At 44.7% G+C, this 21,167-nt stretch overlaps 1 protein-coding gene across 1 annotated transcript; it reads right to left on the bottom strand.

Moving 5' to 3' along the window:
- Positions 1-352: 352 nt before the first annotated feature.
- LOC140070170 (vomeronasal type-2 receptor 26-like) lies at positions 353-20,484 on the bottom strand. Its single transcript, XM_072116508.1, has 7 exons — positions 20,396-20,484; positions 15,212-15,500; positions 13,342-13,620; positions 11,543-11,767; positions 3,834-3,902; positions 3,648-3,771; positions 353-1,242 (listed from the first exon to the last, which is right to left on the bottom strand). The coding sequence occupies exons 1-7, from the start codon at positions 20,482-20,484 to the stop codon at positions 353-355; spliced, it is 1,965 nt and encodes a 654-aa protein (XP_071972609.1).
- Between the last annotated feature and the right edge of the window lie 683 nt (positions 20,485-21,167).

The raw sequence follows: 21,167 nt of genomic DNA, 5'->3' as shown, positions 1-21,167 counted from the left end.
TAGTTTATTATTTATAGTTTTATTTGTGTTAGGGGCTTTTGGGACATTTTTATGACATTTTTATGCGAAGGCATCGCAGGGTGCCGGGAGGAGAGGTGCATCTACAGGTACATCGATCAATGCTGTGACCGCGGGATCGAAGGGGTCGGTCTGTTAGAACAGGGTCCCGGTTGTCTTACTGCTCCTGCTTGCATGGGGGGGGGGCCCGTGCAATCCTTAGGTTAGGCGACTGAGAAATCCATATGGGTGGTAACTAAGGGGTTAATTTTAGGGGAAAAACAATTATGTCTCTTCCATGGTAATTAAGGAAATGGTAGTGACCACAGGTACAAACAACCCTTCTGCATCTGACTTATTTTGTGCTTTTCAGATCATTAGATTTATGTAGTTTATGTTTTAATATTATAAAGCATTTTGGGAAAAATATACACCCTAGCAAACCGGCACTTGAGGCGAGGATGGTGAATAACTCGACAGCCACCATGTACTTTCCTTTGGTGCTCAGATAGGCTGGAATGAAGGAGATCCAGACACTGCAGAAGACCAGCATGCTGAATGTTATCAGTTGGGCTTCATTATAGATATCTGGTAATGTTCGAGTAAAATAAGCCAAAGCAAAACTTACAAAGGCCAATCCACCAATATACCCAACCATGATATAGAAGGCAACCACTGACCCTTCGTTACACTGAAGAACTATTTTTCCCATCTCAGATACAGCATCGGGAAATGGAGGGGAACAAATCAACCACACAGAACAAATGCTGACTTGACCCAAACTTGTGGACAACACTATCATTTTTGATACTTTGGTTCCAACTAACTTATTCAATTTGCTTCCTGGTTTGGTAGCATTAAAAGCAATGATGACTGTTACAGTTTTTCCCAAAATTGTTGAGAGGGCCATGGCAAATATAAGTCCAAAAGAAATCTGACGCAGCAAACATGTGATGCTCCCAGGTTCTCCAATGAAGAGAAAACCACAGAGAAAGGACAATATAAGACATAAGAGGAGAATGTAGCTGAGGGTCGTGTTATTGGCTCTTACTATCTGCATATGACGATTGTTGAAGATGATAACTGATATACCGATGGCCAGAATACAGAATAACACAGAGGTAACAGTCAATGTAATCCCAAGGATGTGATGGAACGAGAGGAACTCTATCTCTTTTGGGACACAACTATCCATTTTCTCATTAGACCATTGATCTTCAGGACATTTTGAACAACTGGTCATATCTACAAAATAAAATAAAGAAAAATTTACTTATAATAATCCACACAGTCCTTCATCAAATGTGACTAATACCGCTGTAGCAGCCATAGTGCTTCTTATGGCGGTCAGCACATTTAATAGATTCAGGAGACTAGAGGCTCAGCCACAATATTGCTAAGGGGTCCAACCTTTCATTATTAGGTAGGAAGGTAGGTGCACTTTCATCAGTGCCATGATAAGTAACATTGTAAAATATGTAAGTATGTGGTGCCCTGGGACTAATAGTATAATGACAGTCAATGGGGCTTATTTACTAAGGGTCCGCGGTCGCACTTTAGTCGGATTTTCCAACGTTTTGGGGATTTGCACAGCTTTGACAGATATTTAACTGGAGATTGTGGGGGTCATTTACTAAGGGCCTGATTCACATTTTCCCGACGTGTTACCCGAATATTTCCGATTTGTGCCGATTTTCCCTGTATTGCCCCGGGATTTTGGCGCACGCGATCGGATTGTGGCGCATTGGCGCTGGCATGCACGCAACGGAAATCGGGGGGTGCGGCCGAACGAAAACCCGACGGATTTGGAAAAACCGCCGCATTTTTTAAAAAAAAGTGTAGCGGGACTCGCGCTTACCTTCACTAGGAATAGGCCGGTGAACTTCAGTGCAATCCGCCGGACCTCGGGGAACTTCAGCTGGTGGACGTCGGAGGAACTACCTTAGTGAATCCTGGCCGGACCCAAATCCCCGCAGAGAACGCGGCGCTGGATCGCGAATGGACCGGGTAAGTAAATCTGCCCCAGAGTCGCACGCAATCGGATTGTGGTGCAGCTGCGCTGGCTTTCAGGCAGCAGAAATCGGGGGGCGTTCCGTCAGACGATCCGACTGATTCGGACTGAGCGCGGGATTTAACTTTCAAATTGTGTTACAAGATCAAGCACTTACATGCACCGGGAAAAAGAAGGTGAACTCCAGCGGACCTGAGCGGGGAAGCGACACATGCAGGGTATCAGGCGCAGGATTGTAGTGAATTGCGGCACAGTGCATGATCGTCGGACAATGTACTTTCAGGGAACGCGTCAGGATGGATAAGTAAATGTGCCCCATTGTATGACTCTTACACTTAGTTTTTTCATTTCCAACTTTAGTCTGTCTTTAAAATTGCTGATGCTGAGCATGTCAGTTCAGTTCTGGTTTGCAGCGTTCGTACTGAGCCATTTTTCTCAATGGGTTTTCAAATTTCCGTTTTTACCACTGATCCATTGTCCATCAAAAAAATGTTGAAAAAGAAATGATGACTCATGAGCATGTCCCCCGCCATACAAGTCTATAAAAAAAAACACATCAAAAACGCATTGCACTCTGAGACACATGCAAGTACAATGCTTTTTTCACTGATGGATTGCCATAGAAAAGATGGACACATTCATTGTCTTTTTTCATTTGTGTTTAGTATGTATTGTCTGTATGTGAAAAAAGCATCATAAATCGATCAAACATGAGCATGAAAAACTGAGACAATAAACAAACTCTGACTCAAAACGGATTGAACTCTGATGAAAAATTACAGTTTTGTATTAATTACACTCTGCGATGAAACCCTACAACACAAGTGTGAAAGGGGCCTAATATACATGCAACAACCCTGCCGATGCATTGGGTTAGTTGTTGCGAATAGCGCCCTCTCCATGTTAGTAGGACTGAACTTTGTCATTGCAGTTGGAACCACTGCTTGGGACGGCAAGAGTTAACATGTCTGTAGACAATGATATCATGTGTTGTTATTGTAAAGCAAGCTGAAAGCAGATTGGAGAGTGCTTCCACCTCATGAGGGGACTATAAAAAAAACCCTTGTGGGCCGGAGCACATGGTCAGACTCAATGGGTCATAAGTCTAAGCAGAAGCAAAGGAGAGTGCGGCACCTGCCTGTGCTGCAAAAGCCACACTACCAGGAAGCAGAGGTTTCGCTGCCTGACATCTTGGGCAAGTGAGGAGACTAAGCCCCAGAGCTGAGGTCCACTGTCCGGACTCGGTCAGCTATCTCCTATCAGCTTTCCAGCCTGCTGAACCTGCTGCTACTGTTTGCCTGTTTCCTATTGTTCAAGTTCCAATAAAGAACCATGAGTTGATTTGCACAACGTGACTCTGTGTGTTCCCTGGATCAAGCTGCTTCACCATCACCGGCTCTCCATCCTCCATCATCCAGGGATTCCCATATACATCTCAGTGGTTGCTCAAGGGAGGCACCTCATTCATCAACGTCTTCTTCTACTTATATTAAGCCCCTTTCACACTTGGGTTGCAGAGGTTCATCGCATTGGGATCGGATCAGGGTTTTGTCAGTAAAAAAACTTAAATTTTTTTTATCAGCGTTCATTCCCTTTTGAGTCACAGTTTGTTCAGTGTCTCAGTTTTTCACGTACAAACCTGTTGCATTGGTGATTTCTCCCTCTGAACACTGCACACAGTTGTAGCAGCAGATTTGACTCCCTTTGATAACAGCCTTCCTGTATCCAGGCGAGCAACTCTTACTGCACACAGATTGTGGGATCTGCAAAAATAAATGGTATTTCCATCATTTGAAGTGATTACATATGGCTATACCCATTCTACCTGCTTCCCCTCGTGTGCAGAGAACGTCAACAAAGCTTTACCCGTGTAATAATCTTTATTGGTGTAGGACTGAATAGTCAGATCCCACCATTCAGAATACTTATGATATTTTGCCGATATCGTAATAGAAAAGGGTTTTTCTGGGGAATTAGTTATGGCCCAAACGTAAAATGGTGGGTGGAGTTTTTACTGTCGTCATGGCCTCATGGTCTAAGTAATGGAGCGGCGATCTTAAAGGGGTATTCCGGGAATATGAACGTCTGACACAAAAACCCATGATGATATAAATAAATGAATACAACAATACTCAATGTCATTAGTCACAAAACGGAGCTTAAATAATTTGATTTTATGATTTACAAAATTTATGACCTCTCTAAAGTAGGTGGAGTTATCACTAAGATGGCCGCCACTGGAAACTACAAGTCCCATGATCCTTTAGTTATCAGTAACTCATCCTCCCTCTTATACTCTGTTCCCAGTGATGATGTAACAGGTTTTCTTGCTCTGTTACCATAGTAATGATGTGTAACTGCCATCACCACACACTGGCCATACTGGCTGCACTGCAACCAACCGCCTACAGCCAAATGTAGTGGTGATCACATGACCCTGCCCAGGCAGGTACAGGACATGTGATGTGGACATGTGACCAGCGGCCATCTTCTATCCTGCAACGGACCACGTAGAGGAAATTAACGGACTGATTAAAGGACCAGTAGCATTTTAATTCTTCATTACAGTCTATGTCACCAGCATTTTCTGCTAAGGGAAGCAACATTTTAAATAACAACTAATTACACATTAGCTTATATTTTGAGTGCCCACTTGTATATGAATTATGCTGATTCCTGGAATACCCCTTTAAGCAGATACTGGATTCGTGGCAAGGAAAGAAAGAACAAATATATATACAGTACAGATAAAAGTTTGGACACTCCGCATTCAAAGAGTTTTCTACAAATTGTAGATTCACACTGAAGACATCAAAACTATGAATTAACACATGTGGAATTATATACTTAACAAAAAAGAGTGAAATAACTGAAAATATGTCTTGTATTCTAGGTTTGGCTTTGATTACTGCTTTGCACACTCTTGGCATTCTCTTGATGAGCTTCAAGAGGTAGTCACCTGAAAAGGTTTTCACATCACAGGTGCCCTGTCAGGTTTAAAGGGGTATTCCAGGAATCAGCATAATTCATATACAAATGGGCACTCAAAATATAAGCTAATGTGTAATTAGTTGTTATTTAAAATGTTGCTCCCCTTAGCAGAAAATGCTGTTGACATAGATTGTAATGGAGAATTAAAATGCTACCGGCCCTTTAATCAGTCCGTTAATTTCCTCCGCGTGGTCCGTTGCAGGACAGAAGATGGCCGCCGGTCACATATTCACATCACATGTCCTGCACCTGCCTGGGCAGGTCATGTGATCACCACTAAGTTTGGCTGTTGTTGGTTGGTTGCAGTGCATCCAGTATGGCCAGTGTTGTGGTGATGGCAGTTACACATCATTACTATGGTAACAGAGCAAGAAAACCTGTTACAACATCACTGGGAGCAGAGCATAAGAGGTAGGAGGAGCTACTGAGAACTAAAGGATCATGGAACTTGTAGTTTCCAGTGGCGGCCATCTTAGTGATAACTCCACCTACTTTAGAGAGGCCATAAACTTTGTAAATCATAAAATCATTGTATGAATGGGTAAGCAGGTGTAATAGGTGTGATACCCATTCATACACCCATTACTTCCTCACAGGTAAACTCCTAACCTATCTATTCACTTATCCATATACTCTTCAATCCATACAATGTAGACACCAATCTAAAGTTCGCCCTCCATGTATTGTTTTATTCTCTATGTACCTACATATATTTACTTTCATATTCATTTATTTATTTATGCATTTACTTATTTATTGATTCTGTTATCCATGTATTGACACCAATTTTGCTACCATACTATTACTTTATCCACATGTGTGTATATATACATCCTATTTTATTTTCGCTTAGTTAATCTTACGGACCTGATGAAGGGGGTGGACCACCCCCGAAACGCGTAGTCCAATTTTATAACCAGAATAAAAAACCTCATCAAAACCAAAATCTGATGTCGGATCCTCTTTAATTTGGGAAGCGCGTCTTACAGCAAACCGGCACTTTAATTACCTTACTTCCAATACTGTTCCATCCGGCACCACCCAGTACCGGAACCCGGTTATATGCTGCATACCCACCCCACTATACCTCCAACCTCTGCTCAATTGCACTAGACACAAGGTGTCACAAGGTGAGCAGATTTTCCAAACTTTAATCACATCTCTTCAAGTATAATATTGCACTAGGGGCGCCGCCTATGTCTCTCTTTCTATTTTAAAGACATCAGGGAGGCAGATTCCGCAAAATATAAGTCATGACTTGGAGAAGTCTTCCCCCTTGGAGGAGAAATGTCACCTGTGAATGTCACTTCTGCCTTTGTCTGATCAGTACTATGGTCACTGACTAGCCTTCTAGTTTGCGAGAGAACATAGAATGTGTAGTTTCATTCATAGCATCAGTACACCAAGTTTCCTTTTGAATATGGGCCAGATGTGTCAAGGGTGTGTATCATGGGTTGTCACTAGAGATGAGCGAGCACTAAAATGCTCGGGTACTCGTTATTCGAGACGAACTTTTCCCGATGCTCGAGTGCTCGTCTCGAATAACGAGCCCCATTGAAGTCAATGGGAGACTCGAGCATTTTTCAAGGGGACCAAGGCTCTGCACAGGGAAGCTTGGCCAAACACCTGGGAACCTCAGAAAAGGATGGAAACACCACGGAAATGGACAGGAAACAGCAGGGGCAGCATGCATGGATGCCTCTGAGGCTGCTTAATCTCACCATTATGCCAAAATTATGGGCAACAGCATGGCCATTACAGAGTGACAGAATGAAGCTAGATAGCATCTAAAACATCCAATAATTGACCCTGACACTATAGGGGACGGCATGCAGAGGCAGCGGCAGCAGCGGCAGGCTAGAGAGTGTCATGGCGACATACCCTAAATGGACTCAGGCTTCAAACCAATGGGTGGCAGAGAGGAACCAAAGGAGGTGAGAAAGAAGCGCTCAAATAATATCGGTACATGATAAAAGTTTGCCAGTATATTTTGTGGATTACACAGCAGGGTGGCGACAAAGTTAACATGGAAGCCATGAAAACAACCCAAAATTCTGCCTGACACAGCTCGTTTGATAAGGGGACCATATATGGAGGCAGTGAACTAGTAGTAGATTAAAGGTGCTGCAGTTAAAACTATGTTAGTTGGATCTTGGCATGGAGCTGGCGCTCCGCTGCCAGGCGAGCTTTCGCCAATCCAAGCCCCTGTCTCTAGGCTACTCCCCAAACAGCACTTCTAAGAACCTTTTGTATAAGATCAAGTGTAGTAGCGTTCTTATAAGTTTGGGATATGGAGAATGAGGGGAATGTAAACAGATGCGCAAGAAGCGCTGAAATAATATCGGTAAATGATAAAAGTTTGCCAGTATATTTTGTGGATTACACAGCAGGGTGGCGACAAAGTTAACAAGTTTGATGTGGAATGCCCTGTAATAGCTCTTGGGCGGTGTGCCTTTTATCGCCTAGGCTCAGCAGTTTGAGCACCGCCTGCTGTCGCTTAGCGACGGCACTGCTGCTGTGCCTAGAGCTACCGACTGATGGCGCCATGGCCACGGATGGTAATTCGGAGGAGGAGGAGGTGGAGGAGGGGTGGGAGGAGGAGGAGGTATAGTAGGCCTTTGAGACCTGGACCGAGGTAGGCCCCGCAATCCTCTGCGTCGGCAGTATATGACCAGCCCCAGGGTCAGACTCAGTCCCAGCGTGCACCAAGTTAAGTGTAGTAGCGTTCTTATAAGTTTGGGATATGGCGGGTGAGGGGAATGTAAACAGATGCGCAAGAAGCGCTGAAATAATATCCCTAAATGGTAAAAGTTTGCCAGTATATTTTGTGGATAACACAGCAGGGTGGCGACAAAGTTAACAACTTTGATGTGGAATCCATGAAAACAACCCAAATTTCTGCCTGACACACCTCGTTTGATAAGGGGACGATGTATGGAGGCAGCTATATGGACGACTTTTGGAGGTAGCAATGGAGACAACGTGTGGAGGCTGCTATGGAGACAATTTAATTTGGATAGTGCCTGTATGTGGCAGTCCAAAAAAGTTTTCAAACCAGAGGAGCAGGTAGGTGGCCCTCCAGAAAAATGAAATAGATTGAGTGCCTGTATGTGGCAGTCCAAAAAAGTTTTCAAACCAGAGGAGCAGGTAGGTGGCCCTCCAGAAAAATGAAATAGATTGAGTGCCTGTATGTGGCAGTCCAAAAAAGTTTTCAAACCAGAGGAGCAGGTAGGTGGCCCTCCAGAAAAATGAAATAGATTGAGTGCCTGTATGTGGCAGTCCAAAAAAGTTTTCAAACCAGAGGAGCAGGTAGGTGGCCCTCCAGAAAAATGAAATAGATTGAGTGCCTGTATGTGGCAGTCCAAAAAAGTTTTCAAACCAGAGGAGCAGGTAGGTGGCCCTCCGGAAAAATGAAATAGATTGAGTGCCTGTATGTGGCAGTCCAAAAAAGTTTTCAAACCAGAGGAGCAGGTAGGTGGCCCTCCAGAAAAATTGAATAGATTGAGTGCCTGTATGTGGCACTCCCAAAAATTGTTTAAAACAGAGGACCGGGTACGTGGCCCTCCAGAAAAATTAAATGCATAAAGTACTATAGCTAGAGCCAGTGGACCCTGTCAAAAAATAGCCAGTTTCCTCTGCTTTAGTGTACAAAGAGGAGGAGAAGGAGGAAAATGAGGAGGAGGAGGAGTGGATAAATTATTCAGGTTGAGCTTCCTTCACCTGGTGGAGATTGGAAATTATGAGAAATCCAGGCTTTATTCATCTTAATAAGCGTCAGCCTGTCAGCGCTGTCAGTCGACAGGCGTGTACGCTTATCGGTGATGATGCCACCAGCTGCACTGAAAACCCGCTCGGACAACACGCTAGCGGCAGGGCAGGCAAGAACCTTCAAGGCGTACAGCGCCAGTTCGTGCCACATGTCCAGCTTTGAAACCCAGTAGTTGTAGGGAGCTGTGTGATCATTTAGGACGATGGTATGGTCAGCTACGTACTCCCTCACCATCTTTCTGTAAAGATCAGCCCTACTCTGCCGAGACTGGGGACAGGTGACAGTGTCTTGCTGGGGTGACATAAAGCTGGCAAAAGCCTTGTAAAGCGTACCCTTGCCAGTGCTGGACAAGCTGCCTGCTCGCCTACTCTCCCTCGCTACTTGTCCCGCAGAACTACGCACTCTGCCGCTAGCGCTGTCAGAAGGGAAATAGTGTTTCAGCTTGTGCACCAGGGCCTGCTGGTTTTCATGCATTCTCACACTCCTTTCCTCTCCAGGGATAAGAGTGGAAAGATTTTGCTTGTACCGTGGGTCCAGGAGAGTGAATACCCAGTAATCGGTGCTGGAATAAATTCTTTGAACGCGAGGGTCACGGGATAGGCAGCCTAGCATGAAATCTGCCATATGCGCCAGAGTACCAACGCGTAAGAATTCACTCCCCTCGCTGGCCTGACTGTCCATTTCCTCCTCCTCCAACTCCTCCAACTCCTCTTCTTCTGCCCATACACGCTGAACAGTGAAGGACTCAACAATGGTCCCCTCTTGTGTCTCGCCAACATTCTCCTCCTCTTCCTCCTCATCCTCCTCCACCTCCACCTCCTCCGATATGCGCTGAGAAACAGACCTAAGGGTGCTTTGGCTATCAACAAGGGAATCTTCTTCCCCCGTCTCTTGTGACGAGCGCAAAGCTTCCGACTTCATGCTGATCAGAGAGTTTTTCAACAGGCCAAGCAGCGGGATGGTGAGGCTGATGATGGTGGCATCGCCACTGACCATCTGTGTTGACTCCTCAAAGTTACTCAGCACCTGACATATATCAGACATCCACGTCCACTCCTCATTGTAGACTTGAGGAAGCTGACTGACCTGACTACCAGTTCTGGTGGAAGTTGACATCTGGCAGTCTACAATCGCTCTGCGCTGCTGGTAAACTCTGGATAACATGGTTAATGTTGAATTCCACCTCGTGGGCACGTCGCACAACAGTCGGTGAGCGGGCAGTTGGAGGCGGCGCTGCGCTGCCCTGAGAGTGGCAGCATCTGTGCTGGACTTCCTGAAATGCGCACAGATGCGGCGCACCTTCGTGAGCAAATCAGACAGATTGGGGTATGTCTTGAGGAAACGCTGAACTATCAGATTTAACACATGGGCCAGGCACTGTCTGACAACCGTGTCTCCTCATCGTCCGACACCTCTTTACACACTTCTTCCACTACGTGAATAATGTCATCATCACCCACAGACTGCGACTGGTGGAAAACCTGGGCATCGGAAAATTGCTCAGCAGCAACCGGACAAGTGGTTTGTGACTGTGGGAAGGGTCCAGAAAAAAGTTCCTCAGAGTATGCCGGTTCAAATGCCAAATTTTCATGGGAGGGGGCAGACTGGGGGGGAGGAGGCTGAGGTGCAGGAGCTGGAGGAGTGCCGATTTCGGTGACATGGGTGGACTGCGTGGAAGACTGACTGGTGGACAAATTGCTCGAAGCATTGTCGGCAATCCACGACATCACCTGTTCGCACTGTTCTGGCCTCAACAGTGCTCTACCACGAGTCCCAGTAACTTCAGACATGAACCTAGGGAGTGTAGTTCTGCGGCGTTCCCCTGCTCCCTCATAAGCAGGTGGTGTCTCACCCCGCCCAGGACCACGGCCTCTGACCCCTGCAGTAGTTGGACGCCCACGTCCCCGCCCTCGTCCTCTACCCCTAGCCCTCGGGTTAAACATTTTGAAAATGAAAGTTATAACTTTAATTTTTTTTTAACTTTTTTTGTGTTTTTTTGTGTTTTTTAGGTTTTTTTTGTGTTTTTTAGTTTTTAAAACCAAACGATGCTATCCTATTGCTATGGCGATTTTCTAGCCAAGTATGAAAGCACACTGCTATGCCAGATGAGATGACGCTGAGTTATGAAAAAATAAACGTAAAATAAAAAGAAACTGCCAGACTGTGCCTAATTGAAATCCAACCCCTAATAAATTTTCCCACTTCGGTCTTTGCGATGGATATGTGCGTCACTAAGCGCTAAACACAGCGGTCGCAAGTCTCACTCCACCGCTGTGGCTAGTCTATCAGCGGCTAGTCTATCCCAGGGTCACCTGATCTGGCCAGCCAACCACTGCTATCGACGTGTAAGGGTACCACGTCATGCTGGGTGGAGTGCAGAGTCTCCTGGCTTGTGATTGGCTCTGTTTTGCCAAAAAGCAAAACGGCGGGAGCTGCCATTTTCTCGAGCGGGCGAAGTATTCGTCCGAGCAACGAGCAGTTTCGAGTACGCTAATGCTCGAACGAGCATCAAGCTCGGACGAGTATGTTCGCTCATCTCTAGTTATCACTCATGTCTCAAAATTTTTTTGTGTGGCTATAAATATTTTTTTTTTAGATTTACATTGTAATTTAAATGGGCATGACGTAGCAGAAACCTCAGAGTAGCTTTTGAATCAGCGCCCATGATTCTTTAGCTCAAGCCATGTAATGTAGCTACGTAGCTAGAGGTTCTGATATTGGCTTGTATTGGATAAGGGTGGTCTTTAAGGTTACACATTGACAGATTCTCTTACTTGTATAAAATAAGGGTTCCATTGAATTTGTCCGGTTTTCATTCTGAGTTTTTCTCCTGAAGATCCACGTTCTCTGAATGTTCCAACCATGACAATCTTGGGGCTTGTGTTTGGATGTACAATAAAATTCAGAATTTCAAAATAGCCTGGAATGTTTCCTTCATCATCAAAGAAGACTTCTCCGAACTCTGTTGTGAACATGACCCTTTGCATGTAGTGTCTAAGCTACAATTAAAAAAACCTTGATGTTATCTGTAATAAAAACTCTATGAATTCAGTTATGCATTTTTACAATTTTTTTATGTTTTATTTTTCATCTTTTTTAAAAAAATTACTCTTTAACTTTAACTTAAAGATATATATTTTTTTTATATTATTTTTCCAGACTGTTGGAATGTTAACAGATTTTCATCACAAAGCTATGCCTTCATGCACACGAACATCTATTTTTGCCGTGAATCAACATTTATTTTTTTGCAGTTAACTCAAAAGTTAACATCAAGTTTCCCTGCTTGCGCCCTGCAAAGTGCTTAGTTTGAATGTTTACTAGGGATGAGCAGGATTGCTTTTTAGGTTGGGGTCCGGTTGAGTCCCACAAGACCTGGCTGTGCAGCCAATCCGGAAAACTGACCCCCATATGTACTAGCCACGGCTGTGATTGGCCGAGGGGATACCCCTGGTCAATCACAGCCATGGCTAGTAGGTAGGGGCGTCAATTTCTCTATTTACTACACATGGTTATCAACACTTTGGGGCACTGTAGAAACCCTATACAGTATCACTACTAATTACAGGAAGTCCTTGGGTTACATAGAAGATAGGTTCTGTAGGTTTGTTCTTAAGTTGAATTTGTATGTAAGTCGGAACTGTGTATTTTATAATTGTAACCCCGGACAAAAATTTTTGGGATATTTTAATTGTATTGAAGTGTATTTCTTATCGATCAACGATTAAACAAAAGAAAATTCTAAATCAAATGAATATTCTTTAACAAGATGTTTTAACTGGCAGATTCCATGGTCAACCAAAGAAGTCCTATGGAAAATAAGAAGTTTTGTGGAATATAAGGAGTTCTATGGCAGTTCCCTCCAAAACCTTTAGGTTGCCCCAAATCTATGTCTGTGTGAAAGAGTCTCAGGCTAAACTTTGGTGTTCATCATTCCCTCTGGATCAAAGAGTCTTGGTTGTAAAGGACCCAGGTTACTATGGAATCATGTGTAGATAAGAGGAGGATCTATTGATCAAATATCAAATATAATTGGTTTTAATTGCAGTAGGTATTCAATGTTTGACAAGGGGTTTACCTTAAACACTTCGAGAGTCTCTGGATGATGACTTTTATTGGTCCTCATCTGATACTGAATCATATCATGCAGGGCGTGCGCTACAGCATATACAGCCGTGTAAACTGTGTAACAGTGTCGGAAGTTGTTCACATCATATTGATACTGATCCAAATTTTTTATTTCCTTTTCATCCATTAAGCTTTGGTAACTGGACGTCTCATTAGGGGTAGACCAGTTGATATATATTCAGATATAGTCAAGAAATGTATTTTGTGGCTGCTTTGAGGGGTTTATATTCTGTAAGTAGTCCTTTAGCCCAGGGATCTTTCCCTTGTTGATGACAAACCAGAGGGAACCATTTAGTGGATGCATTGCACTTACATATTTCATGTCTATTTGTGGGTTTAATTCAGTAGTGGCTATCCATACATGCCTATTCACACCATGTTTAGGTAAGTTCATCATAAGAGATATACAATTTGCTAAACTGCTGTGTAATATAATGACATTAACGGTAGACTTGTGTATCTGCTCCATGATCGTGTCCTCCTCTTTCCATTTGATAGTCTTCATAAACTCCACACAAAATCCACTTCGTATGATCTCTACTTTTATCTCTTCGCTTGCACTTACATTACTTTCATCGGTGACAATGCCAACCCAGCTCCAGTTAAATTGTTTCAATAGTTGGATAATGGCCTTGTACAGAGAATGCTCACTAGGAACCGTGCGAAAAATCTTTCCAAAAAGAGTCTCATCATCGAAGACTGTATCCAGTGCTCCGTAACTAATCTAGAGAAATGAAAATATGAACCGTTTATACATTTTATTCTAAAGTCTACATTAAATAACAACAAAGCAATAATCAGGGAAGGATTTCATCCTAATGGATCAGTTGTATTGTACCTCAAATTGTTAATAAACAAACAGTATGGGCCCTTTCACAAAAAACGTCCTTGCGGTCCATATTTGCTTAGGTCTTTATCTTGTGCAATGTATCCTGCATGTGTCGCTTCCCCGCTCAGGTTCTTTGGAGTTCCCCCTTCTTCTTCCTGGTGCATGTAAGTGTTTGATCTTGCAACATAATTTGAAAGTTAAATCCCACCCTCAGTCCGAATCAGTCGGATGGCCCCGCCGATTTCTGTCGCATGAAAACCAGCACAGCCATGCCACAATCTGATTGCGCGTGACACCATCCCCAGTTAAATACCTGTCACAGTGGTGCAAATCCCAAAAATGTCGAAAAATCTGATGAACGTGCGATCCACAGACCCTTAGTAAATAAGGCCCTATGGGTGTCAGGTTTTCACGTAGTGCATTGAGGCTTACACTTTTTTTTGGCCCTTTTTTTGCATTCTGTTCCATTCTGTTCCTGTTCCAGAAAATGATCACATGACCATGTTTCAATGACATCATTTAAGATAGCTAGCCTGTCACAGGTGGTCGATATTGCGGGTCGCAGGCTCACCCATGTCCCTCTGCCCCCGCAAGCGCATCGCCCCTAGGACGCGAGTGCCGGCTTCTCTAGATTTAAAAGGCCAGCGCGCCGTTAATTGGCGCTGGTTATTTTTAAGAAAACTATTTAAGCCTGCCTCTTCCTGTGCAACCTGCCGCATCTTCCTGCCTTGAGCCTTAGAGAAAGATGAGTTTGATGCCTTGCGCTATTATTGTGATTTCCCGTTGTGACCCCGGTTCCGTTTCTGACTTCGTTCCTTTGCCGCCTGCCCTGACCTCTTGCTACGTCTCCGACTTGGAACTTGTGCTGCCCGTCCTGACCTCCTGCCTGTCACTGCCACTGCAGACAAGTCACGCCTGTGGAACGACCTGGTGGTACCACGCCGCAGCAAGCCCAACCCACTTTGCGGCGGGCTCTGGTGAAAACCAGGTGCCACTTAGACTTCGGTCCCAGGTAGTGGCTTGTGTCATCATCCGCAGGGGTTCAGAGGATCCACAACCTCTGAGCCTGACTTAGGCCTACGGATGACAAACAATTTTCGAGGATGAGGAAGGAAAAACGCAATGCAAATTGGTGAAATACACAACGTAAAAATGGACCTACAAGCCCAAGTTTGCAGGCAGAACATTCATGTGAAAGACACCTCACATTGTACTAGTGAGGAGTCCAATATCTGGCGCCTCCTACGGCTGCACAGTGAATTTATTTAGATGGGAAGAACACCTCTTCTTCACTGGATATGTGCCAAAAGTTTGGCTTCATTGAACTACTGGCGCTAGGAGCAGAGGGACCAGTTATGGTAAGTCTAAGGGTTTTTTTTTATTGCTGCCCTGGTCCTGTATTTTGAGTCATTAAACCACCGGTCCATGAGGTCCTGTTGGTGGTTGTGTTCCACATCGCCCTGACAATTTATCTTTAAGTCCTTACCTGTACATAGTTGTATACAGACAATATATCTGCCAGAGCATCGGTTGGAGAAGACAATAGATGTCCAATGAATGCTACAATTTTTCCTTGTTTCCCACAGCTGAAATTCTCCACCACTTTTCTTCCACCCGATAATATCCTTAAAGATCTCTCAATAGTTAAGGCTTCACTTGGTCCCGAGTCATGTGCCTGGAATCCCAAGGTGATATTTGGCAAAAGGTTACTTTGGTTTATCTCTTCAATGGCAAATGCGAAAGCCAAGATATGTCGGATATAGTGAAGACCAAGGCTGTGAGGTTAACAAAATGTTAACAATGTAATGAGCTGATTTCCGGATAAAGAGAATCCTCTAAACATAAACTAGTATTTTACCAATTACAGCAAAATATGAGCAAATCTAAAAAAAACTAACTAAAAATCTAATCTAAGTACTTAACCTGCTCCAGGTCAGGCTCATGACCTGCCAACACTTCTGGTCCATCCATAAGGGTCAACAAATAAACCCTAGACTACACAGTGTCCCCCCTGCCTTGCCCCCCTTAAATGCATTCATTACCTCAAATATTTAAGTAGAAAATAAGACCAATACTGGACAGGAAAATAGGCTCTGGAGGATAATCTAGTCCTTTATTGCAGAGGTCCCCAACCTTTTTTGCACCAGGGACCGGCTTTAAGCTAGACCAGTTTTCCATGGCCTGGTGTGGGTGGGGGCGGGGCTTTGGTCATATGGGGTGGGGGTATGGAGGGGTGGAGCTTATAATATAAGATATCAGGGAGTGTCCGGACCAGATCCATCATATCAGTTTGGTGTAAAAATAAAGCAATGCAAAATGCATACAGCGTATCGCCATGTAGTATAAAATGCATACAGCGTATCGCCATGTAGTATAAAATGCACACAGCGTATCGCCATGTAGTATAAAATGCATACAGCGTATTGCCATGTAGTATAAAATGCATACAGCGTATCACCATGTAGTATAAAATGCATACAGCGTATCGCCATGTAGTATAAAATGCATACAGAATACCGCCATGTAGTATAAAATGCATCCAGCGTGCCACCAAGTAGTATAAAATGAACACAGCATGCCACCAAGTATTCTAAAATAGATACAACGTACCGCCAAGTAGTATAAAATGCATCCAGCGTGCCACCAAGTATTATAAAATAGATACAACGTACCGCCAAGTAGTATAAAATGCATCCAGCGTGCCACCAAGTATTATAAAATAGATACAACGTACCGCCAAGTAGTATAAAATGCATATCGAGTACTGCCATGTAGTACAAAATAGAAGCCCTGATAAATATCACAAATGTTGCATATACATACAGCATATATACACATAAACAAACAGTAGATACAGCATATACACACCACACATACATACACATACATATATACACACAAACACATATACATATATACAAACACACATATATATACACACAAATATTACATATATTTACACATATATACACATATTACACATATATACACATATATATGCAAAGATAAAGTAACCTTACCTCTCTATTGTGTTCTTGGAAATTTCGGTGCCTTGTCCTGCAGCGGTGGTGGCGCGGTGAGGGAGCCGGGAGCGGGTAGGTTGTGAGAGCCGGGAGGCTAGGGAGCCTGGAGCTTAAGCGGGGGCAGGGGGAGCCGGGAGCTGAAAGCCTGGAGGGGGGGACGTTAGCGAAGCCGGGTTGAGACGGGAGTAGAGGGGGAGCTGGGAGCGGAGAGCCGGAAGCGGGTAGGTCGAGAACCGAGAGCGGGGGGGGCAGAGGGAGCCGAGAGCGGAGGGAGCGGTAGGGGAGCGTGGAGCTTGAGCAGGGGCAGGGAGCCGAGAGCCTGGAGGGGGCGTTAGCGGAGACAGGTTGAGACGGGAAGTGGATAGCCGGGAGCGGGGAGCATGGGGCGGAGGGAGCGGAGAGCTCGCAGCAGTAGCGGCACCGCACAGCGGGCACGTCACGTCTTGTACCGGGGGGAGGCAGCAGTTCCCCCGCGGGCGCTCCTGGGGCCCTTGTGAACAATAACACTAACAATGGCGTCAGCTCGGGGCTGCTCTCTGTGAACGGGGCCTTGGCCTGGAGCCTGAGCCGACAACTCAACGGGGGGAGCGGAGCCGCGGCCCCCTGCGCGGACCAGCTGATAAACTGCAACGGCCCGGTCCTGGTCTGCGGACCGGCGGTTGGGGACCTCTGCTTTATTGGGACTAAGTCTATAAATATAATGACTAAGACTGAGAAACCCTAAAATATGTTTTTGAAATTCTTATGGACATGTGGGGGTTAAATATACAATAAAAATGTAATAAGCATCAAATATAATTCCGGGAAGTTATTAAATAACGGTTAATGCCTCAGTTGTACAGGCACAACTAACAGTCTCTCCGATGCCCCTGAGGGTCTGGAGTGGAACTGTGCCTGAATTTCCGACTTATTGAAAAGTGCCAATTCTTAGATCTGCAGTAAGTTGACTAAAGTAAAAGTGCAGTGGGTTGGCAAAAATCACAAATTAGGCACAAATTGCCAATGGTGGTTATTTTGTAGTCACTGATTGGCTAGGACTTAGCTGGTAATCAGTTCAGCCAACCAGTGTTAGGTACTTAGAAGATGGATCAGGCGCACTCTGCATGCAGCACAGCTCCTGAAAAGCACACGCATGCAGAATGCGACTGGGTATGGCTGTTTGGGCGCAGTAGTGAGCTGACTGTCAAACCTTGCTGTTGGGGCCCCCCTTATGAGTAAAGTGTTGGGGGGCGCCGGGGGTGCTGACCCTGGAGCCCTCACTATTATTCGGCTTTGGTAATAGATCAACAGTAAAAACACCATATACTGCAATACAGATGTATTGGATATTTTGCAACTTATAAACATTTTATAACATCATGCAAAAAATTACAACCTACACAGGTCTGTCTGACAAAGTGTGAAAAAGTAGAATATAGTGAAACAATGAGATATCTTTTTTTGTACAAAAGGTTAAAATTTTGTCCGATATACATTAAACACAGAGCGCTGGGCTTTAACACTCAGCGTCCGATATATCAAGATCGGAGCTGGGCTGGCATCTGGATACACTGGGTGCCGGCTGTAACAGCTGACATCCCAGTGTAACACCTGAGCGGGCTCTGATTGCGAGTGTTTAACCCGTTAAATGCTGTGGTCAGCACGACTGCAGAATTTAAACTGCCTGTACTGGGTTTCTGTCCCATTATCGCCCCCTGGCCGTCATCTTCGGCGGGAGCCAATCGCTTCCATGGCAGCCCTGAGGTCCGATCAGGACCCCATGGCTGTCCGCAGGCAGTGCCTGTAAGATGCCGTCTGTGACATCATCTTTAAGTCACAGTGTTAGCCTATGCATGTGCAATGTTATTTAATAAAAAATAAATTACTAAAAATACCCCTAAAACCCCTTAGCATATAAAGAGACATATAGGGGCAAATTTACTTACCCGGCCCATTCGCGATACAGCGGCGCGTTCTCTGCTCTGGATTCGGGTCCGGCCGGGATTCATGAAGGCAGTTCCTCCGCCGTCCACCAGGTGGCGCTGCTGCGCTGAAAATCATCTCCACGCGCCGGAATGCACCACCTCGGACCAGGTGAAGGTAAGCGGTCCCCAAGCGACACTTTTTCGGTTTTTAAATGCGGCGGTTTTTCCGAATACGTCGGGTTTTCGTTCGGCCACGCCCCCCGATTTCCGTCGCGCGCATGCCGGCGCCGATGCGCCACAATCCGATCGCGTGCGACACAATCCCGGGGCAATTCAGGTACAATCGGCGCAAATCGGAAATATTCGGGTAACACGTCGGGAAAACGCGATTCGGGCCCTTAGTAAAGGACCCCCATAATGCGCAAAAAAGTCTAAATCATAACACAAACCCCACATATATAGTATCACCGCGTCCATAACAACCCGTAGAATACAAGTAAATAATGATTAAATCTGCACGATGAACGCTGTAAAAATCTGTTAAAAGCACGCCAAAAATTATGATTTTTATCTATTATCTATTTAATCCCACAAAAAAATGCAATAAAAAGTGATTAAAAAATTGATTTATGTTATAAGAACATATTCTGTATATTTACCTTTCATTTTACAGTTCTTCTATAGTTCTTCAAGTAAGAGCTCTAGCTTTTAGCTGTATACTGAGAAGGCAAAGACAGAGCAGATTGAAGGGTTCATTCCCACGACCATGTTCTCACCTGGACCGGATCTTGGGCGTGTACAGGGCCGGAAGAAGGAGCGCTCTTCACCCCTCCTCCCTCCGTAGGCAGACAAGCGGTTGTGCCACATATCTGCCAAAGTATAGAACACATCTCATACTTTGCAGCACACCCCTCTGATGCAGCGCGTGCTCACCATGCCTCGTGCTCACCATGCTCCGTGACTGGGAGCCATAGAAGTCTTTGGGGGCCGTGATCTGGTGGCATGATTTGTGACCAGATTACAAGCCCCATAATGGCCGTCTGAATGAGGCCTGAATCTGCTAACACCCAGTAACTAATGCGAGGGGGCAATTGGTGAACACATGATCGTCAGGCCCAACAAAAACAGTTAGTAGACTACTACAGACAAAGTTTCTCCTACGCCCTAAGTTTCCACATTGAGAGCAAGATTATCAACATTATATATGGAAAATAAAAAATTATTGAAATGCCTTTACCTACTGCAAAACAAAACAGAAGGGGGTGTCCTCAGGTCTTGAGGTTGTAAAAATAGTTGTGGGCATATGTGGAAAATCCCTGCTATAATCAGATCACCGTCGGTGATGTATGTATATAGTGGTGTTGGTCTCCACTGCACAGAACAAGCGCTCAGATGATTGTAGATCAAATATGCATCAGGTTCTGCCCTATGAAGAAAAGGAAGGTGAAAATGTTGTAGCGCATAAGTTTCTTCTTGTTATCCTTCAAATGGTCAGTGACTTTTCATCAAGCTGTTTATACAGTAGCACCGTACCTGCTCAATCATTCATAATTAGCATAGCACCCCATCATTGATACATGGGTGGCGCACCAGCACTCCTGCCTTATGAATTAATATGTAGAGCCAGCCCTCATCATGGTTTATAGAAAAAAGCCCAAGACAGTGGCTTTGACCGCTTCTTCTCTACGACTCTTCTGCCAAGGTTTCTTTGATATCCATACACAAAGGGGCACATTTACTTACCCATCCCGTCGCAATCCACAAGGTGTGTTGTACGACGAAGATTCGGATCTGCCACGTTTCACGTAGCTCGTGCGCCCGATATCTTGCATGTGGCACTTCCCCGATGATGTCCACCGGAGTTCACCCTCTTCTTCCCAGTGCTTTTAAGTGCCTGTCTTGCGACACAATTTTAATTTTAAATCCTGCGCGTAGTCCGAATCCGCCGGGTTGTCCGGCGGCGACGCCCCCCAATTTGTGTTGCATGAAAGTCGACGCAATTGCGCCAAAATCCGATTGTGTGCGCCAAAAACCCCTGTTAAATGCGGCGCAACACAGAAATTGTCTGGAAACCCAACGAAAATGCGGTTCGTGGACCCTTAGTAAATGAGCCCCAATGTAAATACTCAGATACACACATCAGACTACTGATTTTTGCACTTTGTGAAAAGTTGAGATATAGCTTAAAGATGATCACCACATAAGGTGATGATAACCACATAGATGTTCCCATACCGCTCCAAAAACAACAACAATTTTTTACTTGTGCCTTTTTTCAACGACATTTGTATTTTAATTTGATGGAAATGTCTACGGGACCAGCCATCCATCAAACATGTATGTGTTGTTCTTCGGAAAGAAGACGATGATACGATTAAATAAATACTATAGTTCTGCAGTCTAGTCCAGTGCTGGTTACCCTATGACACGTGTATCAGAGGTGACACGCCAGGGCATTTTTGTTGACAGCACGCTGATGACCTCCAGAGTTGGGGCAACTCTCCTTTTGAAAACA

The sequence above is a fragment of the Engystomops pustulosus genome, chromosome 7, assembly GCF_040894005.1.
Source record: "Engystomops pustulosus chromosome 7, aEngPut4.maternal, whole genome shotgun sequence".
Classification (NCBI taxonomy): domain Eukaryota; kingdom Metazoa; phylum Chordata; class Amphibia; order Anura; family Leptodactylidae; genus Engystomops; species Engystomops pustulosus.
The sequence above is the reverse complement of the archived record's forward strand: the minus strand, read 5'-3'. Positions and strand labels throughout refer to the sequence as shown.